This window comes from Morone saxatilis, unplaced genomic scaffold (genome assembly GCF_004916995.1).
Source record: "Morone saxatilis isolate NCDOM2014 unplaced genomic scaffold, NCSU_SB_2.0 Contig8, whole genome shotgun sequence".
NCBI lineage: Eukaryota > Metazoa > Chordata > Actinopteri > Moronidae > Morone > Morone saxatilis.
This window is the reverse complement of record NW_023340257.1, coordinates 21,580,543-21,597,839: the sequence shown is the minus strand read 5'-3', so window position 1 is coordinate 21,597,839 and position 17,297 is coordinate 21,580,543. Positions and strand designations below refer to the sequence as shown.

General features: G+C 41.4%; 1 protein-coding gene across 1 annotated transcript in view; it reads right to left on the bottom strand.

The window, feature by feature from the left end:
* Nucleotides 1-13,760, bottom strand: part of frem2b (FRAS1 related extracellular matrix 2b) — a 51,644-nt gene extending 37,884 nt beyond the window's left edge. Inside the window, exons 1-2 of the mRNA XM_035680182.1 lie at nt 8,603-13,760; nt 7,703-7,792 (exon numbers count right to left, since the gene is read on the bottom strand). Of these exons, the coding sequence (XP_035536075.1) occupies nt 7,703-7,792; nt 8,603-13,613 (5,101 nt within the window). The 5' untranslated portion in view covers nt 13,614-13,760. The remainder of the gene's footprint in view (nt 1-7,702; nt 7,793-8,602) is intronic.
* Between the last annotated feature and the right edge of the window lie 3,537 nt (nt 13,761-17,297).

The window sequence follows — 17,297 nt, the reverse complement described above, 5'->3', positions numbered from 1 at the left end:
ATAAAAAATAACCTCAAAAAGGTGCTCTCTATGTCAGGCTTGCATTCAGAGACAATGGCTGTTCAAAGCTAACACAAAAAGGTATGGCCTGGTGTAAGGAGCACAACACCTGGACTCAGAGGAATAGAATAACGTAATAAGATGTGATAAGCTCTGTTTCACACACAGAGAAAACTATTAGATCTGAAGGACAAAAGTTAAATGTCAAAAGGGATAAACATGAGAGGCAAGCAGAAGTTGCATTGTTGCCTGCAGCTCTATCTGTGACATTTTAACTAACTCACACTGCATGCCCTTTAAAAAATGATCAACTCTCTTTAGAAGGTAAGTGAAGTACAAATTAATTCTAGGGTTAGCTGACTATGCCAAAGGTATCACAAGAGCCCAATAGCACTAAATATACCCTCCCTGTAATGAAACACAATGTCTAGGACTCATTGACCAATGATAACCTTTAAAATATTACAGAACAATGTTGTGGTGATTGTAAGAGCTTCAGCTAATTACTTGAGGATTTAAGGAGGTAAATGTAACCAATATATCAGATTGTTGTCTAGACTCGCACCCTGTGGCCTATCGTTGTTTTCCCCTTGCTAATATGTAACTCTTTACTCCGAGTCCATGTCCGGGGAGTCCAAGATAAGCCCAGGCATGGTCTAGTTAATTTCAGGCAAGAAGACATTCCTAAGTGTTCTTCATGGGGGAAGGGTTGATCTGAGCTCTGGACATTTCCCTGGTTGTTCCAGACATGTTTTTATTTATTTTTTGATGTTCCCCAAAGCTACATGGGGCAAAAAACAAAAAATAAAAGTTAGTTTATGTTTGCCGAGACTAAATTCAATAATTTCTATTCAAATGTAGACGAGGCTATACACCCGCAGAGCTCAACTACTACATTAATGCCCTCACAACTTGTCAACACAGGCGGTGTTTAGAGAGTGAACTGCACATCAGCACATTCATGCTATCGCTACAGGCGACAAGAAGCAGCTTGACGCCTTGCCCCCACTAAGACTGGGACCAACAGAGCACTTCTATCTTTCATCTCCTCTGACTGGTCTTCCCTCCCATTTTTTCAACTAGATGACTTCTCATATCCTGCCTATCAAGCTCCACTTACAGAGGAAAGCAGGTGGTGGAGGTGGTGGTGAGAGGGAGCTTGATCCACACACAGAATCCCCAGAGGGTTTTATCCACACCTTTTATGAAATGAGAGCCCTGCTTCTCTCAAGACACACTCCTACCATGTTCATAGGGAGTGTATAAAATGCAAATCTTCTCAAGAGAGTCTGCTTCAAACCGTGTAATATTTTCAATTCCCATCTCCTGTATATATTTTCTAGGCATACTGAGATGCTGATGATATCAAAATCAAAGGAGCTGGTGCTTTTCCTAGCCTACATCATAGCATTCTAATCAAAAGAGACAACAGCTTGAAATCAAAGACAAAGCAGTTATCAATTAAACTGTAGTTGATGCCCAGCATCTTGATGCAACGTTTCAGCAGTGCCAGCTTCATCTCTGATTATGGGATCGGGCAGCTGGCCCTGAGATGGATGGATGTTGTGTGCAACTGTGTATGTGTGTGAATGTTTGTATAAGAAAAAAATATGTATAAAGGAGGTGCACCCTGCATTGGGCTCCAATCCTGAAACCCAGGCTCAGCTGGAGAGAGTTGTGACACTACAGTCTTAGCGCAGCTGTCGGGGGCTTATCATGCAGCAGGGCTGAGAGGAGCAGCTCCAGCCCACTGCTGGGATTTAGGGGCCAAAAACACATTATCAAGAGTGATTTTGCAAAACTGAACAAAGGCTCTGCTACTGTGAAAAGAGAGATGTCAAAGCAGAAACTGTAGCACCATCGACTCCCAGTTCCTGCTGTTTTCTGGGAATATCAGATTTGTCAAAACACAGTCTTATTAAACTGTTTGATATATTACGGACAAAAATCAAATAAGACACAAATGGAATGCTTGGAAAAGTTACAGAAATTTTAATTTTGCTTTCATTATGGTTGCAAAAAGATTCCAAAAAAGTTTAATTTTAGTTTTTCATTCAATTTCACAAGTTTTCTCTTATCCTGTTGTCAGTGCTTGAGAGTTACATGTAAAATACATTGAGTTAATAGGATTCATCAACACTTAAACCTGACAACACAAAACTCAGCCTGCAAGCTTTTTCCACAAAAGAAGGTTTTATACGAACAATCCCAGTTCTGCTAGACTAATATCCTAAGGCACGTATGACGACACGTATCATCCAGGGAACAAGCCTGGGCCTGGGGTTTCTATACTTTTGGGAATTTGCCTTTGCTTTGTTAAGCTTGGCTCCACACATTTACTTTGGCAGCATATTAAGACAGAGGAAGGGAATCGTCAAGAAGGGTTTCCCTTCTTTTTTCCAAAGGGAAAATGAGGGCACATCAGTGCGAAAGGGTCTTAGAAGCATTAACCATGTTTTACTCAAATTTCATGTGATATAAAATCACAACTAGACAAATAGATAAGAAGAATCATTATCATTATCATTACTATCATTAATGCATTTAAGGCTTTCTTTTTCTGTCCCAGCAGACACATCTGAGACAGCAGAAGATGCTTTTCTGACTAAACATGGACTGTTTAGCACTAATCTGCACTCAGGAGAAAAAGAAACCACAATGGAGAAAATGAAGACATCTGCTAAAAGTAATCCAACAAATTCGAGCCAAAGAAACTCTAGCAAAAGAACAGAAAAGCCTTCAATGCCGAAGTCGTGATATAACAATGAAACCTCTCATCAACATGTTTTGGCTTACTTGCCTTGTAGAATGAGCCAATCATTAATATTGACATTTTAAACTTTGTAGAAGAAGTACATTGGCTCAAGTCTGGTAGATCACAATTAATGTTTCATTCCCTCACCAATGAGGACAGATTCTTCACTTGTTTGGTTTGTCACTGCAGCACTATCCAGATATGCTTTTACTTTAGTTATCTCTGCTCCTCACAAACACATGAAAATAAATTTTCAGATATATCTTGTTATGTTAAATATAGAAGTCTGGTGCTGGGTAATAAACATTGCAAACATAACTGCAATGCAGACCGGTGAGAAAATTACAGCTCAAAGTTAGCGACTAAGTACATAAGGGACCAGTGAGCCACGTAAATCACTCTCCATCTAAAACGATTAGCCTAAATTCTCTCTGTAATTCAGTTTTTCATCCCCAAAGTGAAGCAGCTGTTACCCAGGAATAGCTCCTCTAATCAAATCCCAGATGTTTGCCCACAAAATATTTTTCCATAACAATAAAATGACTACCTAATATTTTATTAGCTGCATCACAGATGGACTGTGAGGACACCCTAAAATCTCTTTAAAACACAACAACTGGACCAGCTATGTAATTTTCTGAAGCTTAAAACACATTTTATGTATATGATTCATACTACAGGTTCCAAGGACAGAGGAATGTTATACCCCCCAAGAAAAGTGTAGGGGAGACAATTTCATTAATAACAGGGTAGAAACACACAGAGAAACTGCAGAGTCATCATCTAGGATGGGGATATTATAGCATACACAAAGTCTATATTAACCTCACAACTGCATGTGAGTGCATGTCCCACCTTACTTTTGTTGTGCTCTAGCACGCAATGGAAAGATAATCCCTCCTAACCTGGGATTAGACGGGAGGGGAGACAAGGGAGATGGATTCAAGTATGCACTCAGTGTCAAAAGCGATTACACACCGATAACATGGAAAATGTAGAAGATCTACACGGCAGATGTTACTGCAGGCCGAAATGGTTCGGAGGATTTATTAGGTCGAGGTACTCACAGTGAACAGGACTTATCTTGTTACACGAAGCAGAAATAACAAACATAACACGCTTGTTGAGGTGGGCGCTGCGGACTTGAATTGGAAACTGGAAAGGAGAAACATTCCTCTGTTTCAAGGGCTGCCATTTAAGAAAAAAAAATTCCAGTTAGGAATTCTCTCTGTGTTGTGCAGACCCATTTAGATACAAATCTGAATTATTGATTTTCATACTCTATGCACTTTACATACTAAACAAGTCTCACGCCTGGACATATAGCTGTGGAGGATGACCTATGAACTGAACAATCAATGATCTTCTACTGTGTCTTTTTAGCGACAGTAGTGAAAGAAAGAAATGAGATGGTAGTGAGTGCCTAGTAAGGAAAAACAAAGGCCACAGCACTGTGTCTGTCAGTAGGAACATCCCTGATGCTGACTGACTAGCTGGAGGCAGACAGGGATTCAGCTCCACAAATAACTGCTTGGGAATGTCAGGGTTTGTGTGTGCTCAGGTAAGCTCACCTGAATGCACCCGAATTCTCAGGAGATAAGGGGAGGGCTGGAGTCCAACGAAACACAGCAATTAACTCACTTGACAGGAGCTGCCCCCTCCTCTCCCCTCCACACCACACCGCACACACACAGATACAAACATCCAGATAACAATCTTGTTCTAAATAAGACACTTTCTACGTAATTAAAGAGATTTCTGGCCCACGCCTCTGTTCGTGACTTTGCTGTCCAGGTGTGATGTTTCTCCAAAACAGCAAACAGACAACCACAAATTAATATGTGTAATTTCAGTCCTCTGTGATTATTCATTCAAAGCTTTGACAAGCTTGACAAATAGTGAGACACACAAGCTGCTCTGAGAAAATAAGCCCTGTTATCTCTTCTTTGACAAATGCACTTTAAATACAGCTGTAAAGGCCCATGGTGGCAGCTTTATTAAATGAAAAAGAAACTGGAGACAGAGGGGAAAATGACACAAAGTCCACAAATTACCCATGATTATAAAGTTATAGACTATTACAAAGAATGGGCAGTATAATTTTGAAGTGATTTCAGTGTCATTTTGAAGATTGCTCTATCAAAACAAGGTTAAAAGTATTTTAGTCATACTGTGAGAATTATTCTTATATTCTGACACATACTGATTAAAACTGATCAGCATTTTGGGATTTGGCCTAATTGCCATGTTGTTATTTGTGGCAGAAAGCCCATCTGGTGTCTTCATGTAGCCAAGTTAATTGAGTGAAACAGCAACTTCTCTGCAATTCAAAATTACATAAGCATCATTTATCAAGCCAAACAAAACAATTTACTAAGGGTGCAGTTTTTAGAAAACCATGAATATGTGTCCACTTAAAGCAAAGGTAATTATTGTAGTGTAAGCTGGTGAGCTTCAACATATATTTAAATTTGGGCTCTGAACACAACATCAAGCAGCAGAGGCATCATTGCCAAGACGAGCTCAGCCACTGGCAACTCAATTTAAGAGATCCAAGACTGCGTCCTGTACCAAGACAATCCATCTATCAGAGAAACTATGATCTCAGCCTCAACAGCTAAAACAACCTTGTGGTCAGATGTCAGACTGCTGTAAGTATTTGGATTGGGTGTAATAAATGGCTTGGCACTTTCCATTCATTCTCCCAATGTGGAAAACATGCCAAGAGTAAATTAGTGCCCTGCCTTGTAATAAGTGCAGGTTGTAAGTTACTTTATTTTGGGATTTGGATTTGGAGTCAGCACACATATAACTATAACAATCCCAGTACAGTAAACTCATCTTTGAGCGGAGGCAAAGTGACAACAGGTAACGTCTGTTGTTACAACCAGATCTGAATGATTTTTTGATTAATCTATCAGTCCACCAGCTGAAAATTTATCTAAAGTAAGAGTGACAATTGATACATATTTGAGTCAAAAAGCTTGCTGATTTTCTCTGTTAACACAATTGGAAATTAACTGAATATCTATGGGGGTTTTTCACTATTTTTGGACATTTGATAGATTAGATGATTAGTCAATTAATTAAAAAGAAACAATAATCAATAGTCATTAGCTGCAGCCCTGGTTTCAATCCTGTCTATTGGTATTGTACATGTACTCTAAACACAATGACCATCCCCGTGAAATACATATATAGGCACACAAATTCAGTTGCTCATATTAATTAGCAGCCATTCATATACTCAGAGTTGTGCACACTTTTATGGTTCATCACAACTGTTAGCAAAAACTCCTGGAATCCAACTGAGCAGCTGCGACATGAAAAGTAACCGTTCACGCTAAAAGAAATTGCCAAATGCAGTTGGTAAATTTCCCAATGAACTTGTGAGGAGGAGAATGTTTTCCACTGCTGAACATGACATAGTGCAGCTGTGTGCCAGTGTACACCATTCAGCTCCTCCCCAACACGACTGTTCAAAGAGCTGGAGGCTCTGTCTGGGGATTTAGGGCAGCCACCAGCACAGCTTAAATCTTATTAAAAAATGTTCACTGACTGCCTCACAAGCTGCAGTGCAGTATGTGTCGAGTCCTTATGGATGGGTCATCCAACAACACTCTTTATCAATTTTCAAGCCATTTAGGTGCCACTATAAAGCACAATTCCCATGTCATAGAATGACATTTCAGAGATATGTGATGTGTCTGACCATTGCAATTTTATGTTTTGTTTCATTTGAGCACATAACTATGACTGAGTACAGAAGTGCTCAAAAAAAGTTAATCTAATTGCCAGTTCTGGAAGATAAAACACCACTACCAATGTGGGATGCAAGTATGTCATCAAGGAAGCTAGAAAGAGAAATAAAGTGACGGAGCGAGAGAAGCCCAGAGAGATCCATGACAAATAACCCAATTGAGACAATAATAAATGGACCGACTGAACCTCGCTCAACAACAAAAGAGCTCTGCATGGGCTTGCTACTTGCCAACAGCTCAGGTAAAGCACTTCCACTCAATATCACCTCCTGATAAGGGGATGTCCCCTGCATTGTAGCCATCAGTCATTAGCACCCCATCCACCTGTTGGCATTGAAGTTAACCTGTCTATTATTCAACTGAAACCACAGATTAGTCCCGAGTCGAGAGATGAGAAAATGTGTATGGGGGCCCACTGAGGTGCTTGTGGGAAAAGATGGCCCCTATTAGAGAGGTCCTTTGTGCTCACTCATCACAGCTGAAGGGTAGCAGAAAGGACACACTGTCAGGCACGCTGCTTCTGCTAATCGGCAACACCGGCATGATTGCCTCAAACCACTCACTGAGCCTGTGGCTGATTACATATCTACTGTGGAAGGAAGGTCTCCACTAATTGTTCTACTAATTACTTACTTGCTAAATCAGTCATTAGTTTCTAAATCAGGAGGCCCTTGCATAGAAAAATAATGGGTGGGGTGTTATTAGACTGAGCTACCTACAGTATACTGTATAGCAAGACTAACATGATGTTCAGATAAAAGGTTACTAAGCGTGGAAGCCTTGACATTCAATTTTTTTGGAAGACCTACTGGTTGACTGGAAATCAACAGAGCACAACATGAACAAAATCTATAACAAGTATATTTTTCTATCTTTCTCTTATTCACTCCATTTTCTCATTTACTCATGCTGAAATAAGAAAGCGTGTGAATTTATTGTTCTGTAAATCTCTCCCATCTGTTCACACAGCTTTTGCTTAGTTATTCTGCTAAATTAGGCACATAATGAAGCACATGCAAGCTTTTCCTTTCCCTTCTTGAATAAATCCGAGTTCTTTAAAGTAAAGTTTGACACAGTATAACAAAATTCAATATTTCAGCCTCAAAAGTCAGCATGACAAGAACTCATTTCAACCTAAATGTGCCTACCACAGAGCATAATTTCAAGAGAGCATAAAGTGACTTACCACTGTCCTCAATGGAGAAATAGAAGATATCATTTGTAGCATTGTCGTTATCCCTCAAGACATAGCATATGTTCATGTCATCAATTTCAGCTGAAAAAGAGAAACATTTGCATAAATATCCATAATATCCTACTCATAAAGGTTTACATCAGTTATTTGGCTTAAATGACAAGTGGGGAAATATGTCCAATTTGTTCCTTACAGACTATTTGTCAATAATTACTCCTGAGCCCTGCTGGAGATTGTGTCTTTATTTACTGTCTGTTTACTCTTGTGAGAACTGTTGAAATATTGAATAGGCCTCTTGGGAAAAGCATCTCACAATGACTCAGTAAATAAAAGCAGGGAATACATGGATATTGACTGTACACTGATGCTGCTACTCTGATATGTGGCATTTACCAAGATACCCCTCAGGTCTGCTTGAAATACAACTTCTGTACTCGTGTTTGCAAAGCCAGTGGTCTGCTGTGAGCCTATGTGCCCTCCTCCACCCCCTGTGAAATGTTTGCATGCTCACATATCTGCCATCATGTCTGGAATACCCTTGTCTTAAAAAATATGACTCTTGTGATGTACAGATCACCGCCAGTTCTCTCGCAACGGAAAATACATTTGAAAAATGCACTCCAGTGAGATCTGGTCAGCCTGAGGCACTGGCATACTTCATCTCTGTAAATAGGCAGTCTCTTGTGTGAAAACAAAAACCTTTACATTTGAACTCAGCATTTTTCAGGCATCAGAGGGGAGTATGCTAAGCAGAGCGTGTAAATGTAAAATGAGTTTAAGAGTGGGCTCAAGAGAATTAAAAACTGTCTTCAATGTGAGTCTCTGCGGTACTTTACAAATCTAACAGAATGTCACAAGATTGCAAAGCTGTTGCAAATGCAGCTCTCTTACCTTGGGTGAAGGTGGTGATAGTGGCATTTCCTTTGCCAAGGTTGATCAGGTAGCCATGTTCTGGGGCAACAGTAATCCTAAAGGTCACAGAATCATGAATGCTGTCTCTGTCCTCTGCTTTAAGGCTCTTACTTGTCATCACAAACCCTAAGTGGCCAGTCTCAAGAACCCGCAATGTTGGGGCACCCTTGTTAACCACTATCTGCGGTACCCCATTATCCACCGGGAGGACAGTAATCTTCATCACTTGAGGCTTTCGTGTTTCAAATACTGTGTCAGGGAAGATGTAGAAGTCTGTATGAGTGCCATCAGTGACAGTAAAGGAGAAGCTGTCCTCCGCACTCTCTGTGCCATCATGCTTGTAGCTGATCATGTTCTCATTCAGGTCCTGCTTTGTGAAGGAGGTGACAGGCCGGGTGTTGTTAAAGAGCAGGCGACCATGAACTGGGATTTGAGTGACTGTGAACTTCAAGAGGCGGTCAACGGTGTCTCTGTCCTCCACTGTTAGCTCAAAAGGTGTGATGAGTTTGTTCTCTCCCTCCGTCACCACCAGGCCATGTATTGTCACCACAGGCTTTTTATTGTCCACATCACTGATGGAAATGCGGAATGTGCGGAACACAGGGTTGTAGCCATCAGTCACTTCAAATTCAAAGCTATCCATTTTGACTTCATCATCAGCAGTGTGGATGTAATAGACTTTGTTGCCTGCCAGCTGGAGCTGTGTGAAGGATGAGATGGGCATCCCAGGTATGTCTGTGCACTCCAGGTGTCCTCTCATTGGAGCTCTGGTGATTGTGAACACCAAATGTTCATCTGGGCTGTTGAGGTCACTGGTGCTGAGCAGGTCTGTTGTCAAAGTAACCCTGCCACCTTCTTTAAGTGATACACCTTTACTTATTACGTCTGGGAAAACCATGTCAATGCCACCCACTGTGACATAAAAGTATCTGTCAATCAAAGGGTTGATGCCATCTGTCACATCAAATTTGATAAGGTCACGAATCCCCTCTTGCCCATTATGGATGTATATAATCAAACCTTGATCCACTTCATTCTGTGTAAAGTTCATTCCAACTGTGATATTTTGCAATGTCCCGGAAGGCATTGTCCTCTGTAAATATCCCTGACCAGGCCCATAACGAATAATATAAGTTAGCGTATTATCCTCAGTGTCCAGATCAGTAGCTTTTAAAACATTGTTATTTATGACTTTCACATCACCTATCTCAATTTCAAGGCCGTCATTGATTGCCATCCTCGGGGTCTCGTCGTCCACAGGGATAATCATAACTATTACTGTTTTCTCTACACTGAACTTTCCGTCTGTGAGAACAATATCAAAGCTGTCCTCTGTGGTCTCTGAGTCATCATGCTCATACACAATGCTGGAGGCCTCCCTGATCTGATCCAAGGTGAAGTTAGAGATAGGGATTGTGCCGGTAGTGAGCTGATTAAGAATAAATCCGTGCTTGGGGGGTTTGGTGATAATGAATGTGAGCTGATCAGAAGGGAGATCTGCATCAGCGCCATTCAGAATGGGAGTGTCAATGACTATGTTCATGCCCTCCATAACTACAAACTCTCTCATGTAAATCTCAGGCTTTTCATCATTAGAGGGGATTATGGAGATAGGGAAAAAGTGCCTTTCAGAGAAATTGATGCCATCAGAGCATCTAAACGTAAACCTGTCCTCCACTGGCTCAACTCCTTTGTGAATGCTTTGAACATAGTAAATGTGATTCTGTCTGATGTCCTTGATGGTGAAAGCACTAATAGCTGTGCCGGACCTGGATTTCTCTGAGCCTGGGGCTGGGGAGATATTTTCAATATACCCTGAAGTCGGCTGTACAATGATTGTACAAAGGAGGTCATCGTTGGGGGTGTCGACATCATCAGTGCTTATATGAAGAATCTGAATTACATTCTTCTCTCCCTCAACAACAGTAAACTGTGGCCCCACAAAGACCTCTGGAGCCTGGCTGTCCAGGGGAAGAATAGTCACATGAACTCTGACACCTGTGATCTTATTTCCTCCAACAGTCCACTCATCAGACATGTCCGTCAAAGTGAGATTAAAAAAGTCCTCCTTTGTAGAAAAGCCTATCTCCCCACTGGTATGAGCATAGACCACAAAGCCGTTAATGATATCAGCTTGGGTGAATGTGCCAGACAGGACACCTTTCACCAGAATTTCACCTAATGATGGTGGGTCCTCGACAATGAAGGTCAAACGAAGGTCATCTGTGTCCTCATCTCTTCCCTGAATGACATTACTTGTGATTTCTGTTGCGCCATTTTCCAGTACATCTATGTAGGAGCCAATTGTACCAGCTGGGAGACTGATAGTTGGAGTCTCATCATCAATTGGCTTCACACTAATCTTTATAGTAATTGGGACAACATGGACCCCATCACTGACATCTATTTGTATTAAATCGACTGTGGATTCATCTCCATTATGGATATACGAAATTCTGCCATTTCCAATATCCTCTAGGCTGAAAGTGTCTCCTTTTTTCATGTCAGTGAATGTAAACTGGATCTGGCCATGCAGTGGAAGCTGAGTAATAGAGAAGGATATCTGTTTGCTGTCTGTGTCTGTGTCTGAGGTGTCTAGTTCAGCACTTGTAATGATATGTGTGCCGCGTTCAAGCACAGTAAATCCAGAGTTGGTTATTTGAGGCGGCATGTTGTCCACAGGCTTTAAAAATATAGTGAAAACTCCTTCTACAATATTTCCAGAAACATCCTCCACAGTGTACCTAAACTGCAAAACGTGAGTCGTAATTCCAAGCTCAAGATCAGGCGGTTTAAAAGCTATTTTATGGTGGTTAATTTGTGCCTGAGTGAAAGTTGTGACTTCAGTGTTTGGCTTTTCAGTTAACACCAAAGCTCCCAATACAACAGGGCTATTCTCATCTGTATCTGTCGGTGGCTGGATGATTGTGTATTTGAGATCCCGATCCTCTGAGTCCAGGTCAGTGTAACGGAGGAATTTCTTTCGGAAGTAAGTAAGTTGATACTCGTGCACAGTCATTTGCAGAGTCGTGCCAGGGTACAGTTCAGGTGGGAGGTCGTCAACAGGGAGAATTTTGATAATGAACGAGCTCTCACCTGATTGGTTTGGTGGATCATTGTCATCTTGAACTCTAAACACAAACTGATCCATGACTGTGCTGGTGCTGTGAGGCCCAATGTGTTTGTAGAACAATTTACCATCAGTAATATCCTGCTGCAGCCACTCAGTCACTACTTTCTCATACAGTTCATCCTCTGTATTAAACTTCCAGGTTGATGGATCCTCTGGGGCCTCAGACTGACGCAGCAACACCTGCCCAATCGTGGAAAAGGGAGGCTCTATTGTGAATTTTATTGAAGAATCCTCTGAGTCGATGTCTGCTGCACTAAGCATAAGTGAGGAAATTGGCATCATTTGGTTTTTGAATAAAACCAAACCAGTGTTGGCATTGATTATTGGAGGCTCGTCATCAGTTGGCACAACAGTGATGGGAAACAGAAACTCCACCTCATTTGTGCCATCTGTCATTCTGAAAATAATATTATCACTGTATGTATCACTACCATCATGTTGATAAATGACAACCCCAGCGTTGAGGTCAGTCGGGGTGAAAAATTTCCTCCTTGAGCCCAGAACAGTCAATTCTCCATGCCTCAGTCCATCAATAACAGTGATTCTGACTTTGTCTAAATTGTCCTCATCGCTGATTTCCAGATTCTGTGAACTGGACAGAGGCCTGGACTGACCCTCATACAGTAACTGGCCAGTATTCCTTGTCACTACAGGGGCCAACGTGTTCATAGGCTTAACAACAATCATGAAAGCAAAAGGGTCTGACACAGCCCCCTCTGTGTCCACAACCTCAAACTCAATCTGGAAAATCCGCTCAGTGACTGAATCCACAGCAGGGGGTTTGTAGGCGATTTTCAAGTCTTTGAGGTCTCCTTGGTAAAATGAGGTTATTGGTAAATTCCTATCATCTGTGCTCACTATGTAGCCCTCCTCAAATGACAGGGTGGACGTGATATTGAAAATTAATTCGTCAGGATTAGACTCAACATCCTCTGCAGCCAGCATATCCATGGTTATCGCTGTCATTACAAACTGGTCTACTTCCATCATCATCATTGCAACAAAGCTGGGTTTGGGAGCTGTGTTCTCCTCTCCATCTTTAATCCTCACCAAAATTTGGAAAAATTCCTGCTTGAGCAAATTGCCTTCCTTATCATGCAGCTCCACAAGCATTGGAATGTAATCTCTGTTTGGTGACTTCAAAGCAAAAGTATGCTGATAACGGATGTTCATTTTAATAAATTCATCACAGTCCACCATTGTTCCAAGGCTGTCCTCATCCACAAGTTTACCATACCTGGGCATCACGCTGCTACTGGAGAGAGAGGCTATTTTGCATTGCTGTGCACTTGTATCATAGGTGAATTCTAAAATTCTTCTATCAATGGGGTTACTTGTACCGAGTAGTTTATCAACAGTGAGTGGCATATTTTTGGTTAGCACTTCCAGCTGTGTGAAAATGACTTCCACCTCCATCATGAAAGGTATTATAATGGTATCCGTTTGGGTGTCATACCTGAGTTGCAATCTCACTCTATCCCTCGGAGGACTTCTAGAGCCAAAGTGAGAATACTTCACGTCGTTGGGGCCAAATTCACACGGAAACTTTTTCGGAGAAAGGTGTCCAGGCCTTTGAGACAAGGGGTCATTGTCCAAGACTGTTATGCTGCATCTATCACCAGGCTGAACTTGGATAACCAAATCGTTGATGGGATCAATGAAGACTGATCTCCCGAAAGGCACGCGGATCCCATTATTGGCAACCAATATCGTGTCCTCTGACAGCTCGGACCTCAAGGCGTATGATAATCCATAGCTGTCAAAAACCTGCGCAACTGCATCACCTGTCAGAATCACCGCAAGCAGAATGAAAGCGGCGCCAGTCCCGTGCAGATGCGGGGGAATAATCCAAGCCATTTGTAGTGTGGAACCGCAGAGAAGACACGTTGAACTTTGCGCATACACCCCTTGTTAAACTATGGCGGTTAAAGTTGAAAGAATATAAAATCAGAGTTGGATAATATCACGCACCTATGGGCACCAAGGTGCACCATTCTCTCACAGCAGCAGCACACTGATAACCTAAACTTCATACTCCTGCTTTGGCAGAGTAAGGAGAGTTACGCCCTGCTCTCAGCTCATTGGTTCATGTCTCCGCTGGAATGCGTTTGTCAGGTTTTAAATGGACGTGGATTGTGTCATTCTGGGCAGACAAAACGATGCCGCGTGGGCTGATCCTCATCAGGTTGAAAAATGTAAGAAAAATAAACGAGTATGGTGATGTTTGGGCATAAAGCAAGATTCATAACCTGCATTATAACCGGGTGTGGAAATTATGTTCCAATGACTTCCTTTTACACGCCCAAAGCAGACCATATTTATCGGTTAGATGTTGTAATTATCTACATTTGTTTTCTAAGCAAAGATATTCACTCACTCCAGAATATTCCTAATAAGGGGAAACAATCAGAAGTACAGCTGTATAAGAGTCTTCACCGATGATCTCACTGAAAAGCTTTGTCTCCCTCTCGTGGTTTGCGCCGCTGAGGAGGGAGGATGCTCCACACACCCTTCATTACCAGCAGACATTACACCCTACCTTCGATGTTTGCACATTTTCCACCTTCACTTTCCTAATGAAAACAAGGTCTGCTATAAAATGCTTAAGCAAAACAAGCTTTAGTGCCACTACAGTAGGCTATATAGTGTGTATTGTTAGACAAGGAACACATAATGGAGTGAAGTCCCTACATGCATAGCTGCGTGAATGTGTGAGGTGGTATGGTGTCTGCAGTCATATACACAGAGCTGATAGAGAGGAAGCAGTGCAGGAATTTGACTGTGTCCACTGTCATGCAATATAGCCAATCAATGCGGCCACAATGCAGCGTTCACCCTGCAAAATAGCCCACAATCCACTCTTAAAGCATGAGCCAAAAGTTCATCCAGTGACATTGTCCTATTTCCTGCTATGCTGTTCTCTCATCACACAGGTCCTTCATGTGTGAGACGATTCCCCCAGCAGAGCATTCTCCTCTGACTCCTGACAAGCCCAGTCATGATCCAGCCTCTCTCTGCTACTCATCTGGAGAGCCAGTGTTTATTGAGAGGACACCCCCACTGACATTGTACAGCATAGCACAGCAAGGCAGGTTAAAATGATTCAATTATATTAAAAGTACACTGGAGCAGTGTGCATCACTGCACACCCAGATAAGTATCACAGATATTTTTTGAATAGATTAAGATATGTGTGTATAGTCTGAGAATCTTAACAGGAGATGGAGCCATACAAGATCTTATCCCAGGTCCCCGGTGTTTGTACTGTTTTCATATTAACTTAAAATGTAATTTCTCTAACACAAGTGTGGTATTTATTGTACATAGCTACAGGCGCAACTGTTCTGTATGTTTGATTTACCCCACAGCTTTTGTATATATTAGATGTACACACATAGTCTACCTATGCTCCCCTGTCGATGTGTGGCATCCCTTGAGCTTCATATTGCCTGGAAGAATTTGACTTCAACTCTGCTCAGTCCCCTTTGATCCCCTTTAGATGATTTTCATTCCATCCACAAAGTCATGGGTGCAGCCATTGTGTCTGCACCTGCCTATAGTTGTGCATTAATGACATACAAACCGTCTCACAGCTGGCATGTGTTGAAATCGGTACACAGTAGCTGCCATAACAAACTGTGCACAAGAGTTGCACTGGACACTGTTGACAGGGTCCAATTATAAATATAGCCTAGCAAACTGCATGGCAAAGCCCCCAGGCCTTGACAGCTCCTAGTTACAAGAGAAAATGAAAAAGAAGATGAATAGAACTTTCTGACAGCAGCGATGGCAGAGAGGGAATTGGATCATACCCAAACCTTCAGGCTTATTTTTGAGGTGAGGGAAGGTTTGATGATATTCTGTCATATCACATTTAAATCAAATTTATTGTAAATGACCAATCCTTCTTAAAAGATAGAACTGTCAGTCTATAAAGGAAGTAAAGGATTTCAATCGCACTCCGGATGTGCAGGTGATTTATTGTACATGGTGCAAGTGGGGTTTTGGCTGAAATACTGCAAGTCAGCTCACTTTTGAATGTACCACTTACACCACTTATATGTGTTATCAGAATAACAACAGATGGTTTTAGGTTGCTTATTCAATGTTTTGTTACTGCTGAACACTGACAACAAAATATTCACATCTAGTTTTCTTTGTGCCTGTCCCCCCCATTTTGTTTTGATTTTTGATGTATCTCTGGTGACAGCTAAATATGCTTCTAGCATTCCAGAGATGCAGACAAACAATGTAAACATATTTAAGTTAGATGTAGCCATAATCTAAACATTTCCTGTTTTGCCTGTCGTCTACAGCAGGGCTAAATTTCAATTTCCTCTCCTCTGAAAGGCCTGCCTTGTCAACACCACACACACCCACTGACAGGCCAAACACTGAAAGACTTACATTCCCCTCTGTCAAAGACACCACTGTTATTGTAACTGGATTAACAGAGATATACATCATGTAAGGTGCCTTGGGCTCTGAGAGGTGACATCATTGAGTAAACCTGATACATGGATAATGCAGTGCTGTAGGGATGGACTATCTGTGTGTTCAGTCCGAACCCAAAGAAACAGCCAAGCAAGCTCTTAAGCTCTTAACCATCATTGTATTGTTTTTGTATATAGCAACAAGTATTTCTGTTTACTGCTCTGCGTTTTTGTATCATATTTCAGTATTTTGTACTATTTTAGGCAGGTGATTATAATCATCATCATATATGTGTGTGTATATATATACATATACATATACATACACACACACACACCTACACACACACACACACACACACACACAAATGATTCAATTCCAATTAATTCACTTTACAATGAAAAGCTACACAAAATCAATCTTGTCATCTTGAATACTATCACTGTTTGTACTGCACATTGTGTCCTTCTCTCACTAGAAATGCTTTTGATAATTGTCTGCTTTGGAGTCACCCCCCTGTTTGTCTCAGTGTTGCTAAAGTAACTCCATTCTAACAATTGCTTAGACTTATCAGGACTATTTCTGTTGGAGGTTACTCCCTAGAGACAATACAACCCCAGCCTCACTAATGTCATTAAGGCTATTTTCGTTCATTACGTTTCTGTCAGGGACAATTCTTTTGATGGTTGAAGCTGGAATGGTGGCAGCAGTTACTCTGAAGTCCTTCCCTCCAAAAGTAAATTGTGTAAGCCATAGAAACACAACACACAGCCAACCGGCAGCCAAATTCATCTTGCACAGCTTATGCTACTCTTGGGATACTACAGAACTAAAAAGGCAGCAGATCCAGTCAGGTTTAATCATATTCTTTATTTGTGCTTCTAAATTCCCCAGGTGTGTGTTTGGACACATGTATTAAGACTATAACGTATGGCCAGAGCAATCATAGTGCTTACAAAACTAGTGAAGTTAGGTTTATTTACAGCATGCTTTTAACAAATAGGTTCATCGTTGTGCTTTGCAGAAAGCAAATGAGACAAAAATAGATGAAATTCAAGGGCAATCAACAAGAGAAAGAATAAGTTCTAAGAATGGGGACACAAATCT